The 17,715-nt window shown below is 50.0% G+C and overlaps 2 protein-coding genes across 5 annotated transcripts; one reads left to right on the top strand and one right to left on the bottom strand.

The window, feature by feature from the left end:
* Positions 1-150: 150 nt before the first annotated feature.
* RBP5 (retinol binding protein 5) lies at positions 151-2,225 on the bottom strand. Its single transcript, XM_026080328.1, has 4 exons — positions 1,769-2,225; positions 1,300-1,478; positions 737-838; positions 151-320 (listed from the first exon to the last, which is right to left on the bottom strand). Exons 1-4 carry the CDS (start codon positions 1,839-1,841, stop codon positions 267-269), a joined length of 408 nt encoding a protein of 135 aa, XP_025936113.1. The 5' UTR covers positions 1,842-2,225; the 3' UTR covers positions 151-266.
* Positions 2,226-2,687: 462 nt separating this feature from the next.
* CLSTN3 (calsyntenin 3) lies at positions 2,688-17,693 on the top strand. Of its 4 annotated transcripts, XM_026080289.1 has the most exons (18): positions 2,688-2,820; positions 5,490-5,612; positions 6,649-6,844; positions 7,337-7,545; positions 7,855-8,004; positions 8,638-8,823; positions 9,271-9,540; positions 9,838-9,950; positions 10,030-10,192; positions 11,230-11,286; positions 11,994-12,151; positions 12,333-12,481; positions 12,935-13,161; positions 14,338-14,508; positions 15,066-15,211; positions 15,353-15,488; positions 16,945-17,162; positions 17,246-17,693. In XM_026080289.1, exons 1-18 carry the CDS (start codon positions 2,736-2,738, stop codon positions 17,414-17,416), a joined length of 2,928 nt encoding a protein of 975 aa, XP_025936074.1. In that variant the 5' UTR covers positions 2,688-2,735; the 3' UTR covers positions 17,417-17,693. The 4 variants fall into 4 exon arrangements, with proteins under 4 accessions (XP_025936074.1, XP_025936072.1, XP_025936075.1 ...); XM_026080287.1 differs by having other exon boundaries at positions 16,945-17,693; XM_026080288.1 differs by lacking the exon at positions 2,688-2,820 and adding an exon at positions 5,213-5,300 and having other exon boundaries at positions 16,945-17,693.
* The last annotated feature ends 22 nt before the right edge of the window (positions 17,694-17,715 follow it).

Here is a 17,715-nt window from a genome sequence, read left to right as displayed (position 1 = left end):
GGGGGAGGTCCCAAGGCTCCGGACCAGCGCTGCCTGCCACCGCCCAGTGACGGCAGCCTTCACTGGCTGCCTTCCTGCTGCAGGCTAGCGAGCTGCACGGGCTGCTGCCGAGCTAAACGCGAGGCAGAAGAAAACACACTGTTACAGGGGTCTTGGCCTACTCGCATCTTTTGCTTGTATTTTAATCCATGAGGAGTTTGCTCTTGAAAGYGAGGATCCAGCTTGGGCTGCTCCTGCTGATGGTGGGGTTGGGCCCAGAGAAGTGGTCACTTCACTTTCTGAAAGACCTGAAAACAAACCTCGTCCTCAGCTGTCATGCGCTGGGGAAAAGGTGGAGATGAAAGAGGAGTTTAGGCTGGATCCTTCCCATCTCTTGTCCCCACCTCTGCCCCTGCTTGGCCCCAGGCTGCTGTGCTCCAAGGCAGGGCTGTGACGCTGCCTGCCTGTTGCCCACAGCCCTGCCTGCCCTCTCAGCTTGCACCGTGAGCCTCCCCCTCACAAAGCCCCAGCTGGTCCACATTGTGGGCCAGGGAAGGGACATCAGCTTTGCTGAGCTAACTTTTAAGTCCCGGAGGCGGATGTTTGTGTGAAGTGGTCATTGCCCCTGAGGAGCCATGGCAGGCGCCTGAGAGGAGCTGGAGGGAAGCTGTGCAGGCTCCTTCACAGCTCTCAGCACCCACATGGTGTATCCCTCCATTCTCTGGGATTTAGCATGCTGCAGCAGACCCCTCCTCACCAGATGCAGCTGGTCCCCCTCCAGCCAGTGCCTCCAGCCTCTGTTCCTCTTCTCTCCTAGCTGCTCACACACCAGCTGATCACCTTCCCAGGAGACAGTTGTCTGAAAAAGGAGAGGGGGAGACAGTCCCAGGAGAAGAAAGTCTTGGCAGTACTGATTTCCAGGGCTGACATTCACTGTTCCTCTCAGACACATATTAAAATGCAGTCCCTGATCTGGCATTTCTTTTGTGGCTCCTGGGGACTGATGCTCTTTGTGGGGGGCTGAATGACCCCATGGCTCTGCAACTCAGTACTGGTAAGTAGGCTGAATTTCTGGCTTTACAGGGCTTTGCTACAGAGGATAGTATCCTCTGTGTCCCCAAAGTGCTGGTTTTCTAGCCCTCTGGTATACATCCCTCTGCTGTGGGATATTTGCTCATTGAATCACTTGCTTCCAGACCTCCAGGATAAGGCCAGCTCTGAGCTGTGATCTCTCCTGGTTCATGCATCAAAAGCTGGGCAAGTCCTAAATTTCTAATCCAGCCCAGTCCACTGACATACCACCCTGCTTGGACTTCTCACCTGGCATTTGCGTCCATCTACAGGTCCCAGGTCTTCCTCAAACTGGACTCCCAGGTCAAAATCCATCACATAGTCTCGCAGGGAGGTGACTGTGCGGATGATCATGTGATCTCCCACGTGGATGATCTCTTTATCGGGCTTCAGGAGGCAAACCACTTTCCGCAGGACCATGTTGATATCTGGAGGATGAGACGGGAGGGGCAAGATCTGTGTTCTACCTATGTGCCTCCTCTAGCTGCACCCCTGCAGAGCTCCTCCGCCCCTCCAGCTGGGGAGTCCTGGCCATGATAACCCCTTCCCCCCGCCACATCGTGGGTGTATCAGAGGGCTAAAAGTGAGAGACACAGACGGAAGGATTAGAGGGTTCCCAAATCTCTTCCTCCTCTTGCCTTATTCTTCGGGCTGGCAAGTTTGGAGACAGAAAGGAGGAAAAGAGGAGGAAGGAGCTGGAGGAGGAGGGTGAAGTTACCTAAAGCCCGCAGGTAATTGTCCATATTCTTTTGGGAGACGAAGCAGTAATAGCCGGTGAGGTTGGGAGGCATCCCGGGGCAGAGGGCCTGGCCTGGCGGAGAGCGCTGCCCGGCAAGGACGGGACAAGCATGGAGGTGGGAGCGGGTAAGCTCCTGCGGCCGGGCCGGTCCCTCTCCCGCGGCGCGGCGAGATACGCAGGGCAGCCCAGCTCCGGGCTCCTCGCTGCAGTAAGAGTCCCCGCACCGGCAGGCGCAGGAAAGGCCGGAACTGCCTCTACTCCCGGCATCCCTGCCTCAGCTCAGGAGAACGTGAGGGCAGAAGGTCACCTCCTCGCCCTCTGCCCTCCTCGGAGGCTGTTTTTGTTAAACTCCTGTCTGGCCCCGTCCCCTCCTCGCGCCGTGACGCCGGTGGCTGCGAGCTTCCTCGGAGCAGTGCCCTGAGTCCCGCGGCCCGGCCCGTCTACAGCTGTCGAGGAGGCGCCGTGGCAAGCTGACAGCTCCGCCTTGCCGCCGCCTGGCCCGGGGAGCGTGGGCGGCGGGGTCTGGATGTGGTTTGCTGCCCCCACCCCGACATTCTCCGGCCCTCCGCATCCCCCTGCAGCGGAGAGCAGCTTCCTAGGGCGAAGCACCGATCGCCACTTGCGGAGGCACCCCACACCCCTCACCGGCCTGCAGCGAGGGGAGAAAACAGCGCCGCGCCGCGCCCCCGCGACTCGGCTGCCCGCCCCCCTGCAGCACCTGGCTGGCGGGCTCCGAGCATTGGCTGCCGGCGCCCATCCATCACCGCCGGGCCCGTGACGTCATGCTGCAGTGGCGGGGCGGGGCCGGGGCGTGGGGCTGCCGGAGGAGGTGCCGCTCCGTCCCCGCGCCCGCCGCCGCCGCCGCCGCCGCCGCAGCAGCCAGGGCGTGGGCCGGGCCGGGTCGGCGCTGTCCAGCTGCCCTCAGCGCGCCGCGGCCGGTGCCGCCATGGGCAGCCCTCGGCCCCGCGCCTCCGTGCTGCTCCCGCTCCTCTGCCTCTGTGCGCTGCCGCTCGGCGGCTCCTCCAACAAAGGTGAGCGGCGGCGCCGGTCAGGGTCCCCGGTCGGGGCCGGGGCTGCAGCGCTGCACTCCGGTGGGACCATCCGGCCGCCCTTCGCGGCGGGGGCTGCGGGGCAGCTGTCAGCAGCAGCTCATGCATCCGCCTCTCGCGATTGCGGTGTGGCTCACGCGCTGTCAGTCGCCTTCACATTCTGTCACATTCTGTCTCCGGCTGGCCCCCAGCACCTCGGGCTTTCTCTGCCGTTTCAGGCACTCTCGTCCCATCCCTTCTCTCTCTTCAGCTACTCGCTCTATCTGTCTCTTTCCACTCTTTTTCTACAGTCTTTTCTGCCAGTGTTCCCTCCTCATTTCCCCTTTTTCCACCCACTTATCTTGCTTTTGTTTCAGTTCGTGCTCTGTGGGTTTAGCTTTCCCTCCCTTTCTTAGCACGCTGAGAGAGAATGTGTCGCTTCTCCACAGACCCCTCCAGTTTTCTGAAACCCATCCCCTACATCCATCTTTCAAGCCTAGTTCATGCATCTGGGATCTGCCTATAGGAATTATTATACGGTTATGTGTTAACTATGCAAGTTGCTTACATAAAACTGTATTTTATGTGCTAAATAATAAAAAAAAAACCCCTAATGCTACCACCCTAACATTCTGAATGCAGATGTTCTTTGAACACATAGAGTAATGGAGAAAGATGTAGGTTCCTAGTTCTGTGTCTGTAGGCACAGACACAAGAGATCCATTCTAGGGGAGTCAGTGAGACAATCTGACAGAGTGGGGGACTGAAAACATGCATGGCACTCAGGGGACATCAGGGAATGTGACATTTTAAGGTTCTTTCTGTGCTTCAGCAGAGGCAGGGCTAGTTCTGGCCGCAGACAGCAGGTGCAACACAGAGTGCTGGGTATGCTGATATTGGCAGGGGTATTTATTTGTATTACTCTAGTGTTGAGGGGCCCAGTTGCAAGGCAAGGCCCTTTATGCTCTGTTTTTTCTCTCTCCTTTGTGAATTTACACTCTATGAAACATATGTCTACCTTTGGCAAATGATTTTAGTCATGTAAGAACTTTCTTGAAGCTGGTAGGAGCCTATTTTTCTAATCCCCAGGAACTCGCTTCCCAAGAAACCAGGCTGGTGATTCCCAAGTTGCAGGTGGATGCAGCAAAGGCTTTGTCCCTCTACCACCAGCTTGTTACCCCAGCAACAGGGCATTTTTGGCATTTGTAGCTATGGATTCTTGCCTGAGTGGCATGGTGCATGGACTAGAGCCGTCACAGAGAGGAATCTGGCTGGGGCAGTGGAGGAGTGGGGTGAAACGTGGGCATTTGCACACAGGAAGAATTCTGCCTGCGTGCTGAGCAAGATGAATGTTTCTTTGGGTTTCCTACGCAATGCTTTATAATCTTGATCAATATGGCGAGAGAGAAATCTGAACCTCCAGCCTTCCCTGCTATGTCAGGCTGGGTCTGCTGGCTCTGCCCTGCTGGTGCATCCCTACTCTGACCCATAGTCCTGCCTGCTGACCCACCACCCTGCTGCAGCAACATCCCTTGGTCCTGATTTGCAGAAGTGATCATGGCTGAGTTTGTAATAGATGCTGTCCCTTTTGAGTCAATACTTAACCCCATTCTCAGTACGGTGCTATAGGGTATTTTGCTGCAGAGAATGGATTCACATATTGGAAGTAGTGCCCTTGAGGGAAAAGGCTCTGTATTTTATTCTCTACCCACTCTGAGCCATGCTGTGCTCAAAGAATTGCCTGGTTGTAATAAATCTTGGTCTCCACAGGGAGGCAGAGTGGGGGATTATCTGGGAATGAGGGTTGTAACTAGGCCATGTACTATAATCTCTGAGGCCCATTTGGCAGAGAGTGGGCATGGGGGAGGGGGGAAGTTAATTTGTAATGATTTTTCTTCTCTCTTCCCTCCCTTCCCCCCACCCCTTTATTTCTCCCTTTCCCTTTCCTGGAGCCTGTGTGATAAAGATTAATTTGCTATTTCTGGGCCTGTGACATTTTTTGGAGCCTCCTGCTGGTTGCTGCCTCGATGCCAAACCTGGCTGGGCTCCAGCCAATGGGATAAGCAAGGAGGGGCCAAGGAAATATGGTGTTCACCATGGAGTAAGGAAGGAAGGAGCAAGGGACTCTGAAACTAGATTGTTATATGCATAGGAAGACTGACTGAGAGTGGGCCTGGGTGTGTGTTTGTAGATCCTGCACCTTAGGATGCAAGGCAGGAGTGTTAATGGCTGCACACAAGACTTGTTCCCTGGGGACACCCCAAGGGAAGATGTATCCTGGATCCTTTAGTTATGGCTTCAGTGAGCTAAAGGATTTAGCATTTGGAATCTGACCTCAGAACTAGGCTACTTCTGTCTCTTGGTTTTTTTTTAATCTCTTCAGCCTTCCTGGGCCCCCAAATGCCTCTCCACACATCTAACAAGATAGTAATGAGGAGGCCAGAAGGAACACAGTATTTCTGATGAGGTCTCCCAAGAGTGAGGTAGGGTAGAACTAAAGAAAGATAACTCCTTCCTCCCAACCTATTTTTAGCCTTCTTTACTAAGAGAAGAAGGTGGGGAGGGGCGATTGTCACCTGTCAGTGGATGATATTCTGCTCTTTCTCTACTAAATCTGTCATTTGTGGTTAACACATTCCTGTGCTCCATCCCTTCCCCCAAATCCATCTCAGCAAATAAGCACAAGCCCTGGATTGAAGCCGAGTATCAGGGCATCATCATGGAGAATGATAACACAGTCCTGCTTAACCCACCGCTATTTGCACTGGACAAAGATGCTCCGCTGCACTATGCAGGTAGGTGGGTAACAGCTTTGGAAAGGGTGGGAGGCAGGAGGAGACCTCCAAAGAGACAGAGACAGGGTCAAATACATCCCTGTGCCAGATTCTAAGTCTGTTCAGGAAATGACCACCTACAAACCTTATTCTGGAGGAGCTCCCCAGGGAAGTCTAAAGGCAATTTTGGATATATCTTGATTTAGGATCCTGTGAGATGTTTCCATTTGGGAGAGAAATGAGGGTGGAGCCAGCTACTTTTTGACGCAGTTCTGCTATTTACGAAGATCACATGCACAGTCCTGTTTCTATGAGTGGTGAAGAAAGCTGGTAGGGCACACTTTGTTTGCAGGTCCACATCCCTCACAGCGAGCACAAATCTCTGAAAATTCAGACAATGCTTCTCTGAGATTTTATTTTCCTGGTGCTTGCTTAGGCTGTGCCTGGAGCTTTCTCATGCCTTCTCTCTCAGCTTTGGGAGAGAAAAGGTTGTGCCTGAGAGCTGAACTTTAGGATTTAGCTGACCCCATCTGTAATTCCCTGAAGGACTGTGCACATCCTCTGTGGGGGTGGATGAGACATCATGAATCTGCATGCTTTAGCTGTCTATCTGCAATAAATGGCCTATTTGGCCTCATTGGGGGGGGGGAGGAGAAATAATGATTGCAAAGTGCTCCCTCAGTGCTGTGACTGTACAACCTTAATACAGCTAGCTTGAGCCTTGTAACCTCTAGTCTTTGCAGATGCTGGTTGTCTCCTTGCCGTGGGAATAGTCTCCAGTAGAGGGCAATCTATACCGTAAATGGCTGCAAGAGATGGTAGAAGGAACTCCTAGGGAACCAGAAATTGCACCAAAATGACAGGTGATAGTGAGGGAGAAAGGAGACTGTCAGTTACAAAGGAAGAAAATATAGGAGAGGGAAGTGAGGGGACATACTGCAAGGGTGCAGGTGCACAACGAAAGGAGAACAGGGAAAAGGGTCACAAGGAAAGGAAAATTACTGCTCTCCTCAAGCCTTTCCTTTCTCCCCTTCCTCTTTCCCCCTGTGGGTACCAGGTGAAATCTGTGGCTTCCGGATCCATGGGGCAGGGGTGCCCTTTGAAGCTGTGATCTTGGACAAAGCTACAGGTGAGGGGCTGATCCGGGCTAAGGAACCAGTGGATTGTGAAGCACGTAAGGAGCACACGTTCACCATCCAGGCTTATGACTGTGGAGAGGGACCAGAAGGGGCCAATACCAAGAAATCACACAAGTAAGTCCATGTGGTGCTTACTGCATGTTACAAAATGCTGTCTGTCACAGAAGCGGAAATGAGAAATGCTGTGGGAGCTCTTCTTGTAGCCGAAAGGATTTTTCTCTAGCCTTGATCCCATAACGTTAATAGTACTCAGAGAGAAATGTGATGGTCCTGTTCACTGACTCTGTGAGCCACATGAGTGAATGCACTACAAATGAGGAGTGTTTGACAGTTGTGCCTAATGGTAGTGTCTTATGTTATTGCATATGCAGGAGGTCCAGATTATATTTTCAGTCCTTTAACTCTTTCTCTGGGATTGGAAACCTTTGTCCAAACTCCTATGAGCCAACACTGCTATGCTGAAACCCAGGTTTCTTTCCTTGTCCTTGCCTCTGATGGTTGGAACTGGAACTAGTGCACTTCAGGGGCACTGATTTGCAAGGAAGTTTAGGTGGCGTTTGGTTCGTCATCAACTGATAAGTTCTTACTCACATTTCTCTGCATCAGGGCCACAGTGCACGTTCGAGTAAACGATGTGAATGAGTTTGCTCCTGTCTTTGTGGAAAAGTTGTATCATGTGGCAGTGACTGAAGGAAAGCTGTATGATCGCATCTTGCGTGTGGAGGCCATTGATGGAGACTGCTCGCCACAGTACAGCCAGATCTGCTACTATGAGATCCTGACCCCTAACATTCCCTTTCTGATTGACAACGATGGTAAGAATCTGAACTGACCACGACCATGTCACACTCCCTTTCTGCCTTGTTCTCTCTCTGCCTGTCCCATTTGTTGGCAGATGTGTGCTATATGAACTGTGATTCTTCTAGCATTCCTATCCTTTTATTCCTATTCTATCCTTGTGCAGAGATGCAGCAGCCATTTTGTGGGATGCTGTAGTATGTTACAGAGAGGCACTCCTTTTTGGTTGTTTTTGTAGTTGATCAGAAGTAAGAGTGGTTTCTAGAAGGAACATCTTTGAGGAGGCTGTCTTTCTTCTCCCTTGACCTCTTTGTTTTGCTAACCAGGGAACATTGAGAACACGGAGAAGCTGCAGTACAGTGGAGAACGCCTCTACAAATTCACAGTAACGGCCTATGATTGTGGAAAGAAGCGGGCTTCTGATGATGCTGAAGTAGAAATCCAGGTGAAACCCACCTGCAAGCCCAGCTGGCAGGGTATGAAACCTCCAGATAGAGTTCTGTCTTCCCTTTGCTTATGCTGAACTGCTTAGTCCTACTGATTGGGAATGTTTATATATACATATATAAATATGTGTGCACATACATACAGTTCAATTCTGGCATCAACCCATCAGTCCCATCTAAGGTCACTGTATTGCAAAGCTACCAGAAGGCAATTCTAACATGGGGAAAACATTCCTTGTATTACTGGGAAATACCGTGCATTTGATAAGGCCCATAGACTGTATTCAGTATGGATTGATTTCTTTGGTTCATCTTGAGAATCTTTGGCTTTTCCAGAGGTGCTGTGTGCCCACAGATTCAGCTAAGTCAATAGAATTAAGGGGAAATCAACAGATAAATATCTGCTTTGCCTGATAAGAGAGGCTAAAAATCCAAGGGGCTAGCTGTAGAAGATGAGAATTTGGACTCTGTTCTTCTAGGAATTCTCCCCTTGCAGTGATCCCAGGCATGTAAGGTTGAATGGGTTGATTTTTCAATGCAGAAAGGGCCAAAAATCTCTAGTTTTGGCCCAGTCCATAGATGTCGTTTGTGTGAAACAAATGTTCTGGCCTTGGGTCCTTGGCAGGCCCTAACTCCTCTTTTTCTCTCACTCTCCTTTGCTAGGCTGGAACAAGAGGATTGAGTACACACCGGGTGCAGGCAGCCTTGCACTCTTTCCCAGCATTCACCTGGAGACCTGTGATGAGCCCCTGTGGAACATCCAGGCCACGGTGGAGCTGCAGACAAACCACGTGGCTAAGGGCTGTGACCGGGATAACTACTCCGAGAAGTCACTACGCAAACTCTGTGGTGAATGATTCTTTCCTGAGCCAAGTGCAGCTCTCACAAAGCACCCTGCCCTTTCCCCTAAAGGGAGGCACAGTAATACCTCTGTACTTCACACAGGAGAGCTGCTGAGACACAATCCTCATATCTGCTGTGGTCAGCAGCGCTGTGACCTCACCTGATGCACTGAGGGCAATGAGGACCCTGCCTATATTACTAAGGGACTCCCAATGCTCTCCATGATGGAAAGCTGGAGATTTCTGTTCACTGTCCCATTAGACAGAGTCTGTGGGACTTTCCTCAGCACAGATGGAAAGTCACCATCCCATCCACATGTGGCCCATAGGCAGCTCTTCTCCCTGTGCTCTGCGAAGTTACAGTGGGCCCTCTAGTACCCCCTTCTTCTGTGCCCCAGTTCCCAGGCTCATCAGTCTCCTGTTGTGACATTCCTGACTATTTCCTTCTTGATAGGTGCTGCCTCAGGAGAGATAGACCTGTTGCCTGTGCCTAGCCCCACAGCAAACTGGACTGCGCGGCTCTCAGTGCACTACAGCCAGGACAGCAGCCTCATCTACTGGTTCAATGGCAGCCACGCTGCCCAGGTGCCTGTGGTGAATGGGCCAAATGCCCATGAGGGGCTGAGTGACCACTTCACCCTGTCTGTATGGATGAAACATGCTGTGGTGCCTAGCAAAGGCAGGAGGGAAGAGGAGACGGTGATCTGCAGTACAGTGCAGAGTGGTGAGACACTTTTCCTGGGGAGCTGACACTTCTGCCCACTTCTAACTTCTTAGAAGGGATTGTCCTTGCAGGTGGAAATCTCTTTATTCCACAATGGGACCTGGGAAGGGGTCTCTCCTTAGGAACATATCTTCTCCAGCCTGCCAGCTCCTATCACATTTTTTGGGAACAGTCGAGCCCGCTGTGAACACATGGTGCTGAATGCCAGTCATGCAGGCTAGCATGTGTTTCTGGGCTCTGGCTAGTGACACTGCTTTGAAGAGTGATATGTAACTCCCTGTGCTTGCCCCCTTGTAGAGGATGGCTACTCGCATTACTCTCTGGCTGTGCATGGCTGCCGAATTGCTTTCCTATACTGGCCATTGCTGGAGAGTGCAAGGCCTGTGAAGTTCCTTTGGAAGTTGGAGCAGGTGAGGAAGTGTTTGCCTTCTCTTCTTGTTCTTTCTCCTACTTGCTCTTGCTGATCCCTCCTTCTGCTGTCTGCTATAGGTCTGTGATGATGAATGGCACCATTATGCCCTCAACCTTGAGTTCCCCACTGTCACGCTTTATGTGGATGGAGTCTCTTATGACCCTGCTCTCATCCATGACAATGGCCTCATTCATCCCCCACGGCAGGAGCCCTCCCTCATGATTGGAGCCTGCTGGACTGGTGAGTGCCCACTCCCTGACCTATGCTGTTACCATAAGGGAAACAAGGGAGTGGAGGGAGAGCCAGAAGAGGTGGAAGAAACACTGCCTAATACTAAATGATGCAAACAACATTGCAGCCATCTCAGCACCTTGGCATCAAAACCAGTGTGGCTCCTTCTCTCCTCATGGGCCAAGCCAGGAGGTCATGGTAACAATAGCTCAGGAACAAGTGTCRATGGCAGCTTCACGTACAGCAGCAGTAGAACATGCAGACGGATAACCAGCTTTCAGGTGAAGGAGCGATGAAACTACCTCATTCAGGCACTGGCCTTTTTACCAAAGCTTCTCACCAGAGGGCAGGCAGTACTGTTTATGCTGCTGGTTGTATTGTTGAGGATTTGTGTGCCTTTAGGGTCTACATGGAGAAGTCACAAATCATTCTGCCCAGGAGATGAGTTGGTGGACAAAGACCAGGTTAGGAACCTAGTTAAGCCATTACCAGATTAAAACCAGTGCTGTGGAGATGAAAGACTGTCTTTCCAAGGTCTTTCAGTTCTCCTACAAGAATGGAGCAGGACAAAACCAAAGGAATTTGCCTGCTGCTTGTCATCACTCCACCAGAAACTGCCAGCAGGTCAGACCTTTCCTATAGTCCTGCTTCTGCCTGGTCAGGGATATTAATCAGGTTGGGATACTCTCCTGGAACCATCTGAGTTTCAAAGACTGACAAAAGTGGCTTTGTTGAGAACATGGCTAGGATCAGTGATAAATGAGAACCACTTAGTTCCTAGAATAGATATCATTGTGAAAGGAGGAAAAAAAAACATGCTTTCTTCCTTTTATCAGTAACTCATCCTACAGTCTCACCATCCCCTTCATGAGAGGCACTATGCTATCGCTCTTCCGGGATGTACTGTCTGTAAGGTTGAAGGGTGCACTGCAAGGCACATGACTCCAGAGCTGTTCTTTTGCGTTAGGTGATACCAGAGCTTGCTTGGCCCTGAGTCCACCCTCTTCCAAGGCCTAATTGCTTGTCTGAATGTTCTTCTTTTGCAGAAGAGAAAAATAAAGAGAAAAACAGAGTAAATGAGAACTTTACTGATACTGTACAAGGTAGGGTAAAGAAATAAGGTAGCTCTCTTCCCCTCTTTGCCATGCATGACTATCATTTCTTGCATTGTGCCTTTCTCATACAACTCCCGCCCGGTCCTGTCCTGCCACCTCTCACCATCTTGGGGGGAAAACCCTTATTATCTGACAGACTGCTCCTTGACACCTTGATCTCTGTGGAGCATGAGAAGGTCAACGGGAGGACTACAGCCTGCTTTGAGAGACTGAGTGTGTTTTTCATGTGGAGAAATAGAACAGTCCTCATGCCTGGTCATTGAAGTTGGTCTCTGAAGAACACAACAGCTATTAGAGACATCAGGAGATGTCACCTCATCCCTAACTGTCTATAGAGCATATCATTTTTTTAAAAGCCCTCACAGAAACCAGAGTGAGAAGGGGAGGAGAAATTGTTTCCATCTGGCATTCAGTGGTTTGGCAGAAACTTCTCTACACTACCCACTGTTCTCTGCCCTAGTCTTTCTGTCAGTCTGTTTTTCTCACTCTTCTCCCTGTCTGGAATTCCAAGAATTGTCATCTCCTAACTTTAACAACCCCTGTCTTTGTTGTCCTTGTTCCTCCCCATCTCATGTACCCCTCTGTTTCTCTCTTTCTTTCTCCTTTAACATTTATATGACCCTCACTGTTGCTTTTGTCTTTTCTTCCTTCCTCTCCCTGTCTCTCGCACCCTTCGCCTCCCATGTTTCCCTCAGGAGATCCTCTGCCGATACACCACTACTTCCATGGTTACTTGGCTGGCTTTACTGTGCGGCCTGGCAGCTTGGAAAACCGGGAGGTTATTGAATGCCTCTATGCCTGCCGTGAGGGGCTTGATTACAGTGACTTCGACAGTCTGGGCAAAGGGATGAAGGTATGCTCATCTCCACAGCCTGCATGGGTCTCCTCCACTCTCCTCCCTGCTTTACTTCCTAGGACTTTGCCTGCTCCTCCACCTCAGAGGGCTCCCTGTCTTTCTCCTTTGCATCTCTCTTAACCTGGACTCTTGGCATTTGCCAAAGAACCCTGAATATTTTCTTCTCTTCCACCTGTAGGTTCATGTGAACCCCTCTCAGTCCCTGCTCACCTTGGAGGGTGATGATGTGGAAACGTTCAATCATGCAATCCAGCATGTGGCTTACCTGAACTCACTGCGCTTTGCTACCCCTGGAGTCCGGCCACTCAGGCTCACCACTACTGTCAAGTGAGTGGCCAAAACAGCACCTCTGGCTAAGCTCAGTAGGAAGATTACCTCTCTTTTGGCTAAAATTGCACTCCCACACCTTGTACTGTAACTCTGATTGATGCCCCTGCATAGTTAAGACTCTTTCTAGAAAATAATCATTAAAGTATCCAGATGCTTGCCTGGGGTCCATTCAGGTGTAGCAGAACTTCTGCTTTCGCTCATGATGTTCCAGGCATGTGGGCTGGTTTTAATTTTTCTCTATGGTGTGTGGATGTCACCAAGACACTTGAAATACAGTGATGTCATTCCCAGCACGTTTCTCTGTCTTGCACAGCAGGCTATAGGGAAGCTTTTGGAAGACTGCCAGAAAAAAATATTCCCTTCACTGGCAGTCATGGGCAGGAGATGCTCTTTGGCAATGGAGTGGATAGAATCTAGGGCCAACTAGTGCGTTCTCCTTCTCTCCTTCAGATGTTTCAGTGAAGAGTCCTGTGTCTCCATTCCTGATGTGGAAGGCTATGTTGTGGTGCTACAGCCTGATGCCCCCCAGATCCTGTTGAGTGGCAATGCCCACTTTGCTCACCCTGCATCAGACTTTGAGGCACCTGATGGGGTTCCCCTGTTCCCCAACCTCCAGATCACCTGCTCTATTTCTCACCAGGTGGAGGCCAAGAAGGATGAGAGCTGGCATGGTACCGGTGAGTGGAGTACAGGGAGAGGTATAAGATAAACCAGAAAGATGTGCAAGTGATGCTGTTCTGCATAGGAAGTAGAGCCCCTCATGATGCCCAAACAGGGGAGAGCTTACAAATATAGAAGCAAAGCACATTGCCTGTAAATATGTAGGGTAATCAGTTCTTATCCCTTTCTGCTCCTCCTGGTACCTTTTCCATCCTCCCAGTTCCTTGCCTCACTCCCTCCTCCTTCTTTCCCAGGCTGCTGCTTCCTAAACCCTTTCACATTTTACCTACATTTCCCCTTACTGAATCTAACACTGGATGTTATTCCTCTTCTCCTCTCCACTCCAGCACTTCCTCAGTCTCCTCCTACTTCTGTCTCTCCTGCTTCCCATATTTCTTTGCCCTCCAGACTCTTCCTGCACCACTTATTCCTATAAATTCTCCAGTTTGTTTCCTCACACCCTATAATATCTTGTCTCTCAATTTCCCTCCATTGCACTCAGATTCCTTTTCTGCACTCTATGTTCCACATGTCCTTTCACCTCTTTTGTCTCTCTTCTGCTAATCAGATTCTTTGCTCATAGTTTTCTGTTTAATAGCTAGAGATATGGTTACCTTTCCTGAAGATGCTCTGGATGTGCTTCCCTGTTTGCTTCAGTTAGTTTTTAATAGATCTCTTTCCTGGGGCCAGCTTTGCTTATACAATGATGAGTATCTTGACTTAGGGCAGGTTGGTCTTAGCCCTGCTGAAAGCAACTAGTCATTGAAAGTGGTTGCCATTTTGAGTAAGATAGGATCTCAAACATGGTTACCAGCAGCTGTGAGATACGGGAAAGCTTTCAAAAGCATTCAGTGTCTGGGAATGTGTGATATAGTTGTTGCTAATTTGCACATTGCCATCATCAACAGAGTCCTTATAGCCAAGATGTATTATCATGAACCAGTCCCATAATGGTATGTTGTTCCAAAATAGAGTGACTTTATTATGTGCATAAATAATATCATTAGAAACAGGGGGACTCCTCCAACAAATAATTAGACTAACAGTGATTTTACTCAAGATCAGTGTGAGCAGAGAAAGGGAAGTCATTATTTATGATGTGGGCACTTCTAAGTAAGTGGGTACCATTGTGAGTAACTCCTGCCTTGATTCATGTCTGTCTGGCTTTCTGGCCTTGTCTTCTTTCCTCTCAGTGACAGACACACGAATGTCAGATGAGATTGTGCACAACCTGGATGGCTGTGAGATCTCACTGGTAGGAGATGACTTGGACCCAGAGAGGGAATATCTGCTGCTGGATGCGGCATCCTTGCAGCAGCGGGGCCTCGAGCTTGTTAACACCTCTGCCTACCTCACCATCACAGGTATGTCTTCTCCTTGGCCACAGTTGTCTTTTTATGCCTCTTTCAATGCCTGTAAGGCATCACTAGGAGAAGCACTTAACCCAGTGTTAGAGATGCTCTGATGCACTTTGCAAGGTTCTGAGAGGTAGCCTTTTTCTGAACTACTGGTTTTTGAAGTCCCAGACCATTTCCTTGGAGAGATGGCTCCTCCTCCAGCACACAGTGCTAAGGCACAGTGTCTGAGCTCTGACTCAGCCTTGCATCACTCCTGACTTTCTCCCGTTGTCCTTGAGGTTTGATATTCTCAGATACCAGTAGCACTGGTGCAATGCTTCTGCCCTCTCCAGAACTTAACAGGACTGTTGCTCTAGATCTTTCCTTCCCTTTGACGTGTTTTAGCAATGCAAGCAAGGATTTCACCAGATCCTTTGCAGCTAGTTCCAAAACTGCTCCCTTCCATGAACCCAGCATTGCCTTAGCTGTCTCCATAGCTCTTAGGCTCTACAGGACTATTATGCTAGATAACATAGAAGCAGGAGCTTCCTCATCCCTCAGCAGTTCTCTCTTCTTGGTCTCAGGGGTGGAGAGCATTGCAGTATATGAGGAGATACTACACCAGGTCTCGTACCACATCAGCCATGGTGCTGCTCTTTATGAAAGGAAATTTCACCTGTCCTGCACTGAGATGAATGGGCGCTACTCCAGCAATGAATTTACTGTTGAGGTACAAGATCAATACATGCACATACAGTTGCTTCTGCGTGCATGGAGAGGAAATGGTGCAGAGGAATGCACAGCAATGTTGGCAGGATCACAATGAACACAGGGCTAAGTCTCACTCTCCCTCACTCTGGTCTTTCTGCAGGTGAATGTCCTCCACAACATGAACCGAGCTGCTCATCCTAACCATATTCTGAGTTCCCAGCTGTTCATGCACCGAGGCCATCACTTACCCCCAGAGCTATCTGGGCACAGTTTGGCAAGCGCCCATAGTGACTCTAGTATGTAACTCTATCTTTTGGTTTTATTCCCTTGGATCAGAATGTTCATTTTCTGATATCCTGGTAGAATCTATAGTACAGACTTCATTTCAGGCTCCCTACACCCATCTTACTGAGTTTTAATTATACTGTCCTGTCCCACTCTTCATGAGCAAATGGACTGCAGTCCAGATCAAATTGTGTTTTAGAGCTTGGTGTGACAATTATTCCCCTTTGTTGTGTTGCTTCTCTGATGTGCGTAGAAGTTGTCAGAAACCTACACCTGAGAAGGTCTAAAATGAGCAGCCATGAGCTGGTACTATTCCATTTGTGTATCTTGCAAATGTGCTCTGCAGAGCTGGGTAACGTGATTTCAGACAGAAGTGAAGAGAATCAAGGCTGGCACTGCTCTAAGAGGAGACAGAACTAGGTGGTGATCAGTAAGGCAAAAAAATATAGGAGACAGCACCCTGCAGACAGGAGGCCAAGAGGAGGATTCTTGCCCCCAGAACAGAGAGCGAAATGAGGACTGAATCCCAGACCAGAGATTTGATTTGTTGGTTTGACCTGGCAGCTCTGTGCCACAAGCATGAAAGCAGCCTAATTGGTTCCTCCTAGGTTGTGATAGCTCAAGGTCTGTTACAGAGGACTCTACATCATTTTTGGCCTCCTCCTGTAGGGAGCATGGATGCTTTGCCTTTGGTTCTAGCTTCTCGCAGCAACTGATTCAAAACTGGTCCAGTCTGCAGCTGAAACTGAACCACTGCAGGAATAGCATATGTGCTGGTAGAGCCCCAAAGATCTGCCTTTGCTACTCCCTTCCCCAGCTCTTCCTGAATGCAGCAGAAGCAGCTAGGTTCTGTACCCTTGCTGTACAGAACCACCCAAAATTAATCCAAGGAGAGCCTAGATAGGTTGTCCAGGAAAGATGATTATTTGGGGAATCAGGGCTCAACCTAGAAACCTAAATGGCTGTGCTGAGACTCTTTAGATGAATTTGAAATCTTCTCCTGTGGAGAAGCTGGACTTGGACTGTGACATTAAATTAAAAGACCATCACAACCCTCACCTCTGCCCCATGTGCAAAGCACACTTCTTTGGGCTTCCTTTCTTCTCTACTGCTTACTTAGAAATCACACTCTCATGTTTCTACCTCCCAAGGGTAGGATACAAATGACTACTATGTGACAAATTCTAGTTACCTCAGTAAGTGAAGACATGCAGATCCTACTGGCAAGACCTGATGTTAGAGGACCTGGGCATCCTGGGAAACCGTGCAGGCATTGAGTGAGGATGCAGCAGCAGAAGGCAGGAATTGCCTGTGCCCAGGGGAGTGAGTCAGGACGTTCCTGCCTAAACCAAGAATGCAAGCTCTGCCCAGCAGCCCTGGTTTCTATGGGTTAGGTGTGGGTCAGGTTGGAAATATATGTTTATGTGACAGACTCTGACCACTCCTCCTCCTTTTCTCTCTCCACAGTGGTCCTCAGTGCAGCCACTATCATCATTGTGGTGTGTGTGGGCTTCCTGGCACTCATGGTGATCCTTGGCATCCTGCGTATCCACTCACTTCACCGCCGGGAAGCAGGGCAAGAGGTCCATGGGGCTGTTGCAGGGGGGCACACAGGCACCAGCAGCAAAGACGGTGATATGTTCTGGGATGACTCAGCCCTCACCATCATAGTCAACCCCATGGAGGTGAAAAGCAGTCACAGTGGGTTGGGCTGGGGGACAGTTGGGTTGCCAGATCTTTCCTCTCACCCGATGTCTCATCTCCCCAGTCCTACCAGAGTTGCCAGGAGAGGGCAGCAGAAAGCAGCAAGGACAGAGCTAGTGAGGGCATGGAGGAAGATGATGACAGCAGTGACTCGGAGACACCTGACTCCCCAGACAGCAACGATATGGATGACCGACACATCATGGGCAAAAGAGATGGCTCTCACCACTACTAGGAGCCTTAAAACATCATTCCAATGGATCCCCACACCATATGGCTGGAAGGAGGGGGTGTCTTATTTTAATCTCCTTCCCCTACCTTGTACACATATTCTCCTCCCTCATTTCTGCCTTCCATGTTCCTTCCTCTTCTGTCATTCTCATTGTGGACATTCCCCACATTACTGACCCCCCCATTTGGCTCTCTAGAAACACATATTAGAGCACTTGCACCTGACAGTGGCACAGTTCAAACTATGATGAGGAAGGAGGGGCTTGGAAAGAATAGTAAATTGGAAGAGGAGCCAGGCATAGG

This window comes from Apteryx rowi, unplaced genomic scaffold (assembly GCF_003343035.1).
Source record: "Apteryx rowi isolate R43461 unplaced genomic scaffold, aptRow1 scaffold_515, whole genome shotgun sequence".
NCBI lineage: Eukaryota > Metazoa > Chordata > Aves > Apterygiformes > Apterygidae > Apteryx > Apteryx rowi.
Note: the sequence above shows the minus strand (reverse complement) of the source record. Positions and strands in the feature narration are given on the sequence as shown.

Excerpts from the sequence above, each read along its gene's own strand:
- RBP5 (XM_026080328.1), bottom strand. The coding sequence starts at position 1,841 with ATGCCTCCCAACCTCACCGGCTATTACTGCTTCGTCTCCCAAAAGAAT. Across the intron at positions 1,479-1,768 it reads CAATTACCTGCGGGCTTTAG|ATATCAACATGGTCCTGCGG; the intron begins GTAACTTCACCC and ends CTCATCCTCCAG. Across the intron at positions 321-736 it reads AGGGGGACCAGCTGCATCTG|CGCATGACAGCTGAGGACGA; the intron begins GTGAGGAGGGGT and ends CCTTTTCCCCAG.
- CLSTN3 (XM_026080287.1), top strand. The coding sequence starts at position 2,736 with ATGGGCAGCCCTCGGCCCCGCGCCTCCGTGCTGCTCCCGCTCCTCTGC. Across the intron at positions 11,287-11,993 it reads CTTTACTGATACTGTACAAG|GAGATCCTCTGCCGATACAC; the intron begins GTAGGGTAAAGA and ends TGTTTCCCTCAG. Across the intron at positions 15,212-15,352 it reads GCAATGAATTTACTGTTGAG|GTGAATGTCCTCCACAACAT; the intron begins GTACAAGATCAA and ends GTCTTTCTGCAG.